This window comes from Puma concolor, chromosome C1 (assembly GCF_028749965.1).
Source record: "Puma concolor isolate L17-30 chromosome C1, mPumCon1.1.hap2, whole genome shotgun sequence".
NCBI classification, from domain to species: Eukaryota; Metazoa; Chordata; class Mammalia; order Carnivora; family Felidae; genus Puma; species Puma concolor.
The window spans coordinates 42437562-42451812 of record NC_141674.1 but is presented as its reverse complement, the minus strand read 5'-3'; the positions used below and the strand labels follow the sequence as shown (position 1 = coordinate 42451812).

The 14251-nt window shown below is 35.9% G+C and overlaps 1 protein-coding gene across 12 annotated transcripts in view; it reads left to right on the top strand.

Annotated features, from left to right (window-relative positions):
* Window positions 1-14251, top strand: part of TUT4 (terminal uridylyl transferase 4) — a 138592-nt gene that overhangs the window by 25773 nt on the left and 98568 nt on the right. For 11 of the 12 annotated variants that reach the window (XM_086716977.1, XM_086716976.1, XM_086716971.1 and 8 more), the window contains exons 2-4: window positions 1064-1177; window positions 2880-3731; window positions 11832-11995. In XM_086716977.1, the coding sequence (XP_086573103.1) occupies window positions 2972-3731; window positions 11832-11995 (924 nt within the window). In that variant the 5' untranslated portion in view covers window positions 1064-1177; window positions 2880-2971. The remainder of the gene's footprint in view (window positions 1-1063; window positions 1178-2879; window positions 3732-11831; window positions 11996-14251) is intronic. The other variant, XM_086716969.1, reaches the window with a different exon arrangement.

Sequence of the window (14251 nt, the reverse complement as noted above, 5' to 3'; positions counted from 1 at the left end):
TCCCAGGCGCTCCTCTAAAAAGTTTTATAAATGGAATTGTGGATCAGTGTGGCTCAATCAAGTGTTTGTTGTATTATGGCTTTTGTCAGGGAGATGACATCTACAAAATTATTAGAGTCATCATAATAGAATAGAATTAGAAAATTTAAAATATTTTGGTTTCTGGATAAGGTAAAACTAATCTTTTAGAAATAGAATCCATTTTTATTTTTAAAATTAAGAATGTGCAGTAGTTTCTACAAGAATTTAGATATAGTCATATTTGGTAACTGTTTTGACATTTATGTGAAACACCTTATGAAGAATATTGAGAGCAGAATGTATAAATTTAATAAATTCAAATATCCAAAAACCAGGAATATAAACATTTTTTTTTTTTTTTTTTTTTTTAAGAAATGGGAGTGTGCATTAAGAGGGTCTGAGGCATTAACGTTTATTTATTTTTGAGACAGAGAGAGACAGAGCATGAACGGGGGAGGGTCAGAGAGAGAGGGAGACACAGAATCGGAAACAGGCTCCAGGCTCTGAGCCATCAGCCCAGAGCCCGACGCGGGGCTCGAACTCACAGACCGCGAGATCGTGACCTGGTTGAAGTCGGACGCTCAACCGACTGCGCCACCCAGGCGCCCCTAAACATTCTTTTATAGCTAAGAGTGCTACAGCTTTTTATTAGAAAATAATATTAGTCACAGAAGACATTAATGGTGAAAATCTAGGATGGTTTTGGCTTAAAGTTTTTTTTTTGGCTTAAATTTTATAATTTGAAAAAGTTACTTTATAAAATTATTTTTTTAGTTTATTTGTTTATTGAGAGACAGCATAAGTGGGAGAGGGACAGAGAGAGAGAGAGAGAGAGAGAGAGAGAGAGAGAGAGAGAGAGAGAATCCTAAGCAAACTCCATGCTGCCAGCACAGAGCCCGATGTGTAGGGCTCAAACCCATGAAACCGCAAAAACCAAACCAAAACCAAGAGTTGGATGCTTAAATGACTGAGGCACCCAGGTGTCCATAAAATAATTTAGAAAGAAGAATCTAATTGTTTTTGTTTTTGTTTTAAATAAAAGAGAATGTCAATCTGGACAGAGATCAAGGCAGAGGATACATACTGCTTTACTACAATAGGAATTATAAAACTTAGGTGCACGTTGAGTAAGATGTTGTGGTGGAGACATAGCTAGGTAAGTTTAGTTTCTTTAATTTGGACATAGGTTTTGGTATAAATAGATAGTTGGGAGGATATGACTTGGTGTTTTGGACTTTTTATTTTAGGCAATTTTTTTGCATTTATATGATGTATGGTTATATGATTAGAGGTGTTCATTTGCCCAAATTTGTAGTTTAATAAATTAAGTAAAATCAAAGATGCCACTTACATTTTGTTTTAGCTGACTTTAATTTTTATTCATATTAGTTATCTGTTTAGAAGCATAGATCTGAATTTAAGGCATACAGGGCAAAGTGAACAGTAAAAAAAAAATTCTTATTTCTGTAAAATACAGTATACAGGGTATTTCTAATATAGAAATAATTTAACAAAATGCAGCATTTTATTTTGTTTGTAGTTTGTGCTCAGTGGTAAATGTATAATTGTTTCTATTATATTTTAGAACAAGATGAGTTCTGACTGATTTTAGTATTCTATCATCTTTCTTTTTTAAACATTCGTTTTTATATAGCAGTTTAAATTTTTATAGCAGAATTGACCAGAAAATACAGAAGGCTCATAAACTCCCTTCCCCAATACAGGAATAGCCTCCCTATCATCATCCCAGGGTGGTATATTTGTTATGTCAGTGAACCTACATTGACATGTCACTATCACCCAAAGTCCATAGTTTATGTTAGGGTTCACTTTTAATGGTATATATTCTATCGATTTTGTATAATGTATAATGTCATGTATCCACCATTATATCATATAAAATATTACTATCATTTTTTAATTCTGGGTTCCTATTTTTAAATTTTTTAATCTCAGAAAAATTAATTTAAACTCCTTTATACTTTAGAGGTGGAGAAAGTCTGTTGACATTATTTCCCCATCTTTAGAAAATCAAGTTTGAAGTAGGTTAGCAGTATAAATAGGTAGTGTTTAGTAGGAAAGTCATGTAGGCAAAATCTTTCAATTTGGGCCTCTATAAACTGATTCCCTATATTGCCTATAAATTTGGATTCTTTTTTTTTTTTTTTTTTTTAATTTTTTTTCAACGTTTTTTATTTATTTTTGGGACAGAGAGAGACAGAGCATGAACGGGGGAGGGGCAGAGAGAGAGGGAGACACAGAATCGGAAACAGGCTCCAGGCTCCGAGCCATCAGCCCAGAGCCTGATGCGGGGCTCGAACTCACGGACCGCGAGATCGTGACCTGGCTGAAGTCGGACGCTTAACCGACTGCGCCACCCAGGCGCCCCTTGGATTCTTTTTTTAAAAGCTTTGTTTATTTAAGTAATCTGTATACACCATGTGGGACTTGAACTCACGACCCCAAGAGTCAAATGCTCCATTGGTTGAGCCAGCCAGGCGCCCCTAGATTAGGGTTTTTGTGTTTTCTTTGTTCCATTTCCTTTTATGTTAATCGTGGTACATCAATTGCAGGTTTTATTTCCCTTTTAGTTGAATTCTTATTGGGTAATATAAAACAAATTTTACTTCTAAAATTGTTTTGATGTCATATTGCCATAATTACATTACAACCTTCTTTATGAGCATTTGGTTGTTATTTACTAAGTGGGTTTTAACTCCTCATATGGTTTTAAGAGTTTTTAATTTTTTACTATTTCTTTAGTTTTAAGAACAAATTTTGAAAGTCTCACCAATTAAAAAACAGTGGCTTTTGTGTTTTAAATAACAGATTTTTCTTTTTTTTTTCCAATCCAATAGTTTGTTTGCCTAATCTGGACTTGAAGCAATTCAACTACTAGAAATCTGCCATTTTACAATATCACAATTGGGAAGAAGCAGGTTTTCAAATAATGGAAGAGTCTAAGACCTCTAAAAATGAAAATCATGAACCAAAGAAGAATGCTTGGGCTCTTTCTGAAGAAAGCAAAGCAGTTAAAGTTATATCTAATCAAACTTTGAAAGCTAGAAATGATAAATCCATAAAAGAAATTGGGACCAGCTCTCCAAGTAGGAATAGTAGTAAAAAAAATAAGCAAAATGATATTTGTATAGAAAAGACAGAAGTTAAATCATGTAAAGTAAATGCTGCCAACGTAGCAAGTCCTAAAGATTTGGGATTAGTCCTTCGAGATCAAAGTCATTGCAAAACAAAAAAATCACCTAATTCACCGGTAAAAGCAGAGAAGGTACCTGTTTCACAGGCAAAAGCAGAAAAGTCACCAAAGTCATCTAATTCACCAGTGAAAACAGAAAAGACATCCAGCTCCCAGGCAATAGCAGCAGAAAAGGCACTTAGTTCACAGAGGAAAACAGAAAAAGTACCCATTGCTCAGATGAAATCAGAAAAGGTCCCTGGTTCGCTAACAGAACCAGAGAAGGCACCCAGTTTACCGTTAAAAGAAAACATGCGACAGATAGAATTACAGCAGATTGGAAGAAAAATTCCAAGTTCCTTTACTTCTCTGGACAAGGTGAATATTGATGTTGTAGAGGGAGAAAAATCTGCTTTGGAAAACTCACCACGATCTCAGAAGCAACAAGCATGTACAGATAATACTGGTGATTCTGATGATAGTGCTTCGGGAATTGAAGACATATCAGATGATTTGAGTAAGTACAAATTAGATTACCCCAGGGTCACATTTTTGGGGAGATTTTTCCTATGTTAATAGTGTTTAGATTATCACCAGTTTGATTTTAACTACTTTAATTACAAGAAGGACATTAATAATACGGCTTTTTAAAAATGTTTGTTTATTTTGAGAGGGAGAGAAAGAGCACAAATGTGCGTGTGTGAGCAGAGGAGGGGCAGAGAGAGAGAGAGAGAGAGAGAGAGAGAAAGAGAATCCCAAGCAGGCCCTGCACTCAGTGCAGAGCCTGACACAGGGCTTGATCTCACAACCATCAGATTATGACCTGAGCTGAAATCAAGAGTAAGATGCTTAACCAGCTGAGCCACCCAGGTGCCCAAATAATACGGCTTTTTAAGCTAAAAAAGAACGTTTACATTTATTGAGGTGGGTAAAAAGCCTGTGCAAATAGAAATTAGTGGCTCCTATAGTCCAGTATGTAGGTATGTGCATGTGTACACACACAAACACTTTTTAAGTGGTCCTGGTAATATTTAACTCTTTCATTCAACAAACATGTATGTATTGAGTTCCTTTTATATGCCAAACATATGTTTACAATGAAAAACCCAAAAAATACAGCCCCAGACCTCAAGGAAGCTTCTAGTTTGATGGGGGGGGTGATACAGATAAAGTGGTGGTTTAGTTCAGTGCCAAAAACTTAAGAGTTGAGAGAGTACATGCTTTAATTGAGGGATTTAGATTTTAGATTGAGAAAATGTAGGACATAAATGTGAGACTGAGAGTATGACTGAGATTGAGTATGACTGGAACAGAATTGAGGGGAAAAGTAGCAAATGATACAGCTGAAAAGTCTTAGAACAATTGGAGAATGAAGGACCTTTTAGGACATGATAGGCAGTTTGGACTTTATTATGAGTGTTTTGGAACACACTAAAGAATTTTAAGTAAGGTAGTGCTATGATCAGATACAGATACATATTTTTAATCTTTTTGGCTGCAGTGCAGCAAATTTTTTGACAGGAACAAGAATGGAAGCACAGATTGGTTAGGACCCTTGGAATTTACTTGAGCTATTGGTATAAAATTCATTTTCTTTTGGGATTTTGATCTTAGTTTTAATTAATTGCTTATAAATGTTGTCTATGTCTTTTGAGTAATCCTGATTCTGTTTAACTTAATGGATTTTTCTTACCAATCTTTTTTCCTCATGTTTCTGTGGCTAGTTGGATAAAACCTTTTCTTGGTATATGAATAACAAAAGAAAGCTATTTCACACTTTGAGAACCTCCGGTAAAGAGTTTAGAAATAGTTTCTTTTTATTTCTGGTGACAGTATGTTGACAGACTTTTTTTTTTTAATTTTAATAGACATATTTTTATATGCATAAGAAAAATACCAACTTCATAATTTTAAAGATATGCTTTAGGAGAAGGACAAAAAAAGCAAGTCAATTTAAAGATAGTATCAAATAAATAACACTACTGATAATGTTTAGATAAGCAAATCTGAACATGAAAACATGTGAATGATTTTTTTTAATTTATTTTTTGTATTAAAAATTTTTAAGTTTATTATTTAGACAGAGACAGCACGAGCTGGGGAGGGGCAAAGGGAAAGGGAGAAGAGAGAGAATCCCAAGTAGGCTCTGCACCATCAGCACAAAACCCATTGTGGGGTTCAAACCCAATGAAACTAATGCAATCATGACCTGAGTTATAACTGAGTCAGATGCTTAATCAACTGAGTCGCCCAGGCGCCCCAATGAATGATTAAAAAAATTTTTTTAAAATGTTTGTTTATTTTCGAGAGAGATAGAGCATGAGTAGGGGAGAGGCAGAGAGAGAGGAAGACACAGAATCCGAAGCAGGCTCCAGTCTCCAGCTGTCAGCATAGAGGCTTGAACACATTAACTGTGAGATCATGACCTGAGCTGAAGTCACTCAGCTATTTAAGCCACCCAGGAGCCCCATGAATGATTTTTTTTTTTTAATGTTTATTTATTTTTGAGAGAGCGCTGGCGGGGAGGAGCAGAGAGTGAGACAGATGATACTAAGACAGGAGCTGACAGCAGAGAGCCCAGTGTGGGGTTCAAACTCACTAACTACGAGATTATGACCTGAGCTGATGCCAGATGCTTAACCAACTGAGCCACTGAGGCGCCCCAGTGATTTTTTCTTTGAAATGTATTTATTTTTGAGAGAGCAAGGATGTGAGCGGGGCTAGGACAGAGAGAGAGGGAGACAGAGGATCCTAAGCAGGCTCTGATAACCAGCTGAGCCACCCAGGTGCCCCTGTGAATGCTTGAAATTGCTTAAAGATCACTTATAATGGTTTGACCACTTGAGTTAGTGAAAAATCTAAATTAAAGATTTATTTATTTATTTTTATTTGAGAGAGATCACAAGCAAGAAAGAGGGACAACAGGAGAGAGAGAGAATCTTAAGCAGGCTCCATGTTCAGCGCTGAGCCCTTGCTAAGCCTGAGACAGGGCTCAGTCCCACAACCATGGGATCATGACCTGAGCCAAAATCAAGAGTTAGATGTTGAATAGACTGACCCATACAAGCGACCATAGGATTATTTTTTAATATTAATTTTTATTATTTTATGTTTATTTTTGAAAGAGCACAAACGGGAGGGTTAGAGAGAGAGGGAGGCAGAGGATCTGAAGTGGGCTCTATGCTGACAGCAGACAGCCTGATGTGGGGCTCGAACTCACCAACCGAGAATTCATGGCATGAGCTAAAGTCAGACTCTTAACCAGCTAAGCCACCCAGGTCCCCTTTTAGTATTTAAAAATTTTTTTTCAAGTTTATTTATTTTGAGAGAGACAGACAAGACAGTGCAAGTGAGAAGGGTGGGGAGAAAGAGGCAGAGAGAGAATCCCAAGCAGACTTCATGCTGCCAGCACAGAGACTTACATGGGGCTTGAACTCAAGAAATTGTGAGATAATAACCTGGGCCAAAACCAAGATTTGGATGCTTAACCGACTGAGCCACTCACGGGCTCCAAGATGCTGGATTTTTAAAAAGCTCCTGAGTAAGATATGCTTTTGAGCAGGATAACCCAACTCATTTCCTTACTTTCATTTACACCATCCTTCATTTTACTTTTTACACGCCAGAATAATCCTTTTAAAATTATTCAGATCATGTTACTACTCTTCAAAGTGTTTTACTAGTTTCTTATATGTTAGAGTAATAGTTAGCATCCTTGCAGTGACCTGTGAGGCCCTATGTGATCTGTGCTACTGTGATCTGTGCTACTGTTCCACTTCTCTGCTTTCATTCTACATTTTTTCCCTCTCCCCTTCTCTGCTCCAACTGCATGGTTTCCTTGCATTTCCTCAAATATGGAGAATGGTCTTCACATTTGCTTTTCCTTTGCTTGGAACATTCTTCCCTGAGATGTCCACATGGTTTGCTCCCTTACCTCCTTCACCTTTTCAGTGAAGGAGGAATTTACAGTCTTTACTCTTTTTAATTGTTCTCAGTAGTCTTATTTTTTTTTTAAGTTCATTTATTTATTTTAAGAGAGAGTGTGAGTGAGGGAGGGGTAGAGAGGGAGGAAGAGAGAGAATCCCAAGCAGGCTCTGCACCAGCCCCTCAGAGCCTGACTCGGCTCGAACTCATGAACTGTGAGATCATAACCTGAGCTGAAACCAGGAGTCAGATGCCCAGGTGCCTTTCTCCATAGTCTTTATTACTATTTGTCATATTTAAAATTTTTCTTATTTACCTTTTTATATAATAGTTTTCTTGAGATACAGTTCACATGCCAAAATGTCTCATTTAAAAACATACGGTTTAGGGGTTTTTAGTACTATATTCATAGAGTTGTGTAGATATAGCCACTGTCTAATTCCTGAAAATTTTTATCACCCCCAAAAGAAACTGTACCCATTAGAAGTCACTTACTCATTACTCCCTCCTCCTAGACATTGCCAGCCAGTAATCTACTTTCTGTCTCTATAGATTTCCCTGTTTTATATAAAGGGAATCATATAACATGTGGCCTTTTGTGTCTGGCTTTTTACACTTAGCAGAATGTTTTCAAGATTCATACATGTTGTAGCATGTACTAGTACCTTACTCCTTTTTATTGCTGAATAATATTCCATCTTATGGCTATACCATGTTTTACTTATCCTTTTATCAGCTGATAGATAATTGAATTGTTTCCATCTTTTGCCTAGTATAAATAACCCTGCAATGAACATTTTTTTTGAACATTTATTTAAAAATTTCTGTGTGGGTGTGTGTATTCATTTCTCCTTGATATATATGTTGAAGTAGAGTTCTGAGTCATATGATAACTACTGTCTTAACCATTTAAAAGTATATAATTTAGTGACATTAAGTACATTTATAGTGTTGTACAACCATCACCACTATCTAATTGCAGAACTTTTTCATCACCCCAAAAGGAAACACTCTACTCATTAAGATTCACATCCTTTTGCCCTCCTCCTGTCATCTTCTGACAATCACTAATATGAAGCTTTCTGTTTCTATATATTTACCTTTTCTGGATATTTCATAGAAATGGAATCAGGTATGTTGTTTTGTATGTCTGGCTCCTTCATTAAGCATCGTGTTTTCAAGGTTCATTTGTGTTATATATATCAGTACTTTTTTTTTTTTTTTTTTTTTTTTTTTTTTAGAGAGAGAGAGCGAGCATGGAAAAGCAGGGGAGAGGGGCAGAGGGAGAGAGAATCTCTACCAGGCTCCACACCCAGTGCAGAGCCTGATGTGGAACTCGGATCTCATGACCATGAAATCATGGTGGTGACCTGAGCTGATAGTAGGATGCTTAACTGACTGAGTCCCCCAGGCACCCCCCCAGGACTTCTCCTTTTTAAGGCTGATGCTATAGACTGAATTGTGTCCCCTTAAATTTTGTATGCTAAAGTCTCAACTCCCGGTATGATTGCATTTGGAGATAAGAGCTTTTAGTAGGTAATTAAGATTAAATGAGGTCATAAGGGTAGGTTCCTAATACAATGGGATTGAAGCCTTATAAGAAGAGGAATAGAGGCATCTGTCTCATTGTATGCATGAACCAAGGAATGGCCTTGTGAGGACACAGCAAGAAAGCAACTGTCTGCAATCCAAGGAGAGAGTTCTAATTAGACACCAAACCTGCTGGCTGGCACCTTGATGTTGGGCTTTCCTGCCTCTAGAACTGTGAGAAAATAAATCCCTGTTAAGTCTATGGTATTTTGTTATGACAACCTGAGCTAAGACAGTTGAATAATATTCCACTGTGCGGATATGCCACATTTTGTTTATGTTTATCAGTGATTGGACATTTGGGTCATTTCCACATTTGACTATTGTGAATAGTGCTGCTATGAACATTCATGTAGAGGTTTTTGTTCGAATACCTGTTTTGAACTCTTGTTGTTTTGGGATAGTATTAACATCTCACAGAACTGGAGTTTGATGGAAGAGATTTGGGAACTTCTGCCAGATGTTATTTTATATTCATGTTGATTTTAGAAAAATAAATAATTTATTTCTGAATTTTAAAGAAGGTATGTAACTTTCTATAATTATTTATATTGGCAGAAATGACAGTTTTACCAGATTTGCTGATGTTGCCTTGTAGTGCTTGGCAAATTGTACATATAGAAAAGAGAAAAAGGTTAGAATATTCTTACTACTGTTCTTTATCATGACATGTAGAAATAAAACTAGAATTTTACCTTTTATTTTACATTACCGTCATAAAATCGTTACTAAAAAGCTAAATTATTTTTCTAAATGCTAGGATACAATTGCAAATTACTTCTTGTGCATCAGTCTTTCCCTGACAATAACTTAAGAATTAATTAGCCAACCTAACATAATTCTTATGTTTGAATCCTTCTAATAACATCTTAAGAGTTTGCCACCTGACTCTAGAGACTTCTGTGTCCTTGTGGTAGGAAACACTTCATTTCCAAAGGCCTATCCTTTCTTCTTTGTTTAGAAAATTCGTGTTATCAAAAGGTAGAATTGACTGTCATGGTTCTTGTAGATGGCATGCAGTTGGCTTTTGAGGGCAGAATGGAGAGATCTGTTGTCCATGAACGTTTACTTTAAGTAGTGTTTTTAGATACATCCAAATTTATTTGTTCAGTACACTTTTATTATGTGTCTTCTCTGGTCTAGGTATTAAAATCTGAAAATACAAAGTTAAATAATACCTAGTCATTAGCATCAAGGAATCATGTGAAGAGGAGATAGATAAATGAATACAAATTACATTATTATGCAAATGTGAAACAATAGAGAGTGTTACGCGAATACAGTTGTATAATTGAACAACACAGGTTTGAATTGCACAGGTCCACTTATATGGATTTTTTTTAATTAAAAAAAATTATTATTTTTGGGGGCACCTGGGTGGCTCAGTTGGGTAAGTGTCTGACTCTTGATTTTGGCTCAGGTCATGATCTCATCGTTCGTGGGATGGAGCCCCGAGTTGGGTTGGGCTCTGTGCTTACAGCGTGGAGCCTGGTTGGTCGGTCTCTCTCTCTCTCTCTCTCTCTCTCTCTCTCTCTCTCTCTGCTCCTCCCTCTCTTGTGCTCTTTCTCCTTTTCTTTCTCAGAATAAATAAAAATAAGCTTAAAAAATTTTTTTTAATATTTTCATTTTTTTAAAAGTATCACTACACTCAGCATGGGGCTCAGTTTATAATCTCAAGATCAAGAGTCACATGCTCTACTGACTGAGCCAGCCAGGCACCCCTGATTTTTTTTTTTTTTTTAGTAAATATAGTATGGTACTGTAAATCTATTTTCTCATGATTTTTTTAATAACAGTTTCTTTTTTCTGGCTTACCTTACTGTAAGAATAAAATATATAGTATATATAACATGCAAAATGTGTGTCTATCAACTGTTAATCATTAGGCTTTTGGTCAAAAATAGGCTATTAATAGTAAAGGTTTTGGGCAGTCAAAAGTTACATGCAGATTTTGGCACCCCAAGCCCCAGTATTGTTCAAGTGTCAACTGTATAAAGAATATCAGACTGTCTTCTGAATTAGGTTAAGCTCAAGCTGAATTTTGCAGGACAGGTAAACATTACTAGTTGAAGTGAGGAGGGCCTTGATGGTGGAAGAAAAAACATATATAAAGGACATTGAGACTTGAAGTAGCAATGATCCATTCTAGCACATTTGGTATGAATGAAATGAAAGATGCTTAAGGCAGAATATAAGGTTAGAGATATAGAGAACTTAGCTCTCTTTCTGAAGGTCTTGGTTTAAAATCTGAGAGAAGCCTTCCCTGACTCCCATATCTAAATTAGTCTCCTTCTCAGTTACTTGCATTTCCCCTTTTATAACACTTGCTACAACTTGGAATTATTGTAGTTACTCTGTTTACTGCCTTCATGAAGGCAAGAATGACATGTAATAAGCTAGAGAGTTTAAACTTTATCCTGAACTCTTTGAAAGCCTTATATATTTTAAGCAAGAGAATAACATGATTCATTATGTATTTAGAAAAATCACAGTGATGGTGGAACCTACTGTATGCTAGGTATATAATGCTACGTGCTGAAAATGAAAAGATGACAGCACCCAGTCTTCGCCTTGAAGAGATTGCAATGTAGCTATGAGGTAGGGAAGTAAAGAAAGAAATATTGATATGGTAGAGATATCCATGAGTTCAGTGAAAGCAAAGAGGGAGGAGCTTGGTGTGGGTTTGTGGTCTAGAGTATGTATGTTATTTTGGCTGCTAGTGTATATTGATGAAGTCACTAAACTGATTTTAGTGATTAATCTTTGGGACTTCAAATAGCTTTTTATCATACTTCAGACATTTTGCAAGATGGTTATAGTGTGTTAGCCTTCTGCAGTGAGTGTCAGTTAGATTTGTCTCTCTTGATAGGTTGGAAGAACAAGATAGGCATTTGACCCATGACATAGATTTTTCTTTGTGAATTCTGATACCGTGTATATCTCTTACTTGAATCTTACATAAGTATACCAACTTGTACAACTAAGGAATGTATAAGGAAAGAATCTTTTTTCTGTATGTGCAGAAATTGAATGTTTTCCATTAAATTTTTTTAAAATTTATCAGTTCTGCTGATGGTAACTAAGTGGTTGCTTCCTTTTCCAGGTAAAATGAAGAATGATGAATCTATTAAAGAAAATTCTTCAGAGATGGACTATTTAGAAAATGCTACTGTGATAGATGAATCTGCATTGACACCTGAGCAGAGGCTAGGCTTGAAACAAGCAGAAGAACGCTTAGAAAGAGATCACATCTTTCGACTTGAAAAAGTATACTATGTCATTTTAGTTGTTTGGAGGAAGATGCATGTTTCATAACTTTTCTTTGCCAAGTACAGCTCTTTTTTTTTTCTTTTATTGCTAAGGCAGAGATAGCTTTCATTTTTCCTAACTTCCTTCTTTCCTTCTTTCTTCTCTCCCTTTGTTCAGTAAATCCTTATATCTGTGAATCTGACTTCATTCATTCTCATTCCAGGGGTCAACAAACTATGGGGTTATCCTCTTTTTTTGCTTTTTGGTTGGTGAGTTTTGTGTTTTTTAAATTGTGATTAAAAAAACCCCTACTCCTTGTTTTTATAAACAAAGTTTTATTGGTACACAGCCATGCCCATTTGTTTACCTATTGTGTATGGCTGCTTTCATGCTACCATGGCAGAGTTGCATTGAGTAGTTGCTCTAGAGAGCATATAGCTTGCAAAGCATAAAATATTTATTATTTATCAAAGCATAAAATATTCATTATTTACCAAAGTAAATATTTACCAAAATATTTACCAAAGTAAAATATTTACCAAAGTATTACTTTGTCCCTTTACAGAAGAAGTTTGTTGACCCTTGATTTATTCACTCATCAATAGTTACAGAATGCTTGTTACTTTCTAGGTACTATGCTAGGCACTGGGGATATATTGGTGAAAGTGGCAGTTTATGAATTAGAAGTGAACAGTCCATTTGGAATGATAAATTAGTAAATACTATATGATGTATTACACTTTAACCCTTTTTCCTTGGTTTTCTACCTTTTCCTCTTTTTTCTCCCAAATTTACTGAGTATCTCCAGTGTATTAGGAACTGTTGTAGCCATTTGTATCTTGTTCCTGAGTACTAATTAATTTTTTAATCTAGAAATACACCTTCCTAGCCTTAATAAAAACACTGCTAGGTATTGAAGGAAAGAATCATAAATCAATCTGTTCATAAATAGATATTTGGGATATTTGTGAATAGGTATACAAGGAAATAGGTAATCATTCTTGATAAATAAGAAAGCAAAGAAAGAAATGGTATAATTTTGTAGAGTTTAGAAAAATGAGGTCATATCTAAATTGAAGAAGGCGATCCTGGGTTATTAATAGTACAGAGTAGTCACCCACTGAAAATAGAAAGGAATATTAAGGGCGTCAGGGTCCATAATGTAGAAGAGAATTTAGGTTTTGTACTAGCTAGTCTCCCAAGCTAGTTAGAAGGAAGTCTTTTGCAATTTGCTATTTTACTTAGTCCTCTCTTTCCTATCATTTTCTTTTCCCTAAGTCTGGAATTAGTGCTATTCTGGATCTGTGTATTGTTAAGATAAATATTGAGTGCTTTTCATGTACCATGATCTAGTGATAAAAAGTTGAATTGGATGTGTGTGGCATTTTTAAAAACATGATGCTTCTCCTCTAGGAGTTTATTGATTAGAGAAAAACATGTAAGCAAATAACAGTAATAGTAACACTGTTGTTTGAAAATGGGATCTTAAAAGAGTGACCAGCTTGAATGCTTTATAAAGAGGTAACATTGGAATGGAGTCTGAAGGAGCAGTTAGGAATTGACTTGGTGAATTGGAGAAGGCTGATATAGGTGAATATTATATGGCATATATAAAGGAAATGTGAAAGATGTGTTTTTAAGACAAGTTGGGGACTGGATGGGGTAAGATATGAAGCAGGAAAGATCAATTCTTGGGAGAAGGAAGAAGTTGGGGTGGAATGGATATTTGATGGTGGTGGGAAAGAATGGCCTGGGGTAAAAGAAAAGCTTGGAAGTGTGGAAGACGTATTATTTGTTGTTTGAATTTGTTTATTTGAATTTAGGCAATAGTTATATAAAATGAGTGTGCCAGTACCAGCATAGATGTCTGTAATCTCTTTTCTTCCTGGCACCTCTTTGTCCTCCAAAACCTCTCGTTTCAATTGAGTGTACTTTTTTTTTTTAATGTTTTGTTTATTTTTGAGAGAGACAGAGAGACCAAGTATGAGCAGGGGAAGAGTAGGAGCAGAGAGAGAGGGAGACACAGAATCTGAAGCAGGCTCTAGGCGCTGAGCTGTCAGCACAGCTGAGCCAACCAGGTGCCCCAGTTGTTGAGTGTACTCTTAGTTAACCTTTTTTTTTTTTTTTTTTTTACCAGCTTTAGACATTCATTAAGAATATTCTTTTTTTTTTTAATTTTTTTTTTTTAACGTTTATTTATTTTTGAGACAGGGAGAGACACAGCACCAACGGGGGAGGGTCAGAGAGAGAGGGAGACACAGAATCCGAAACAGG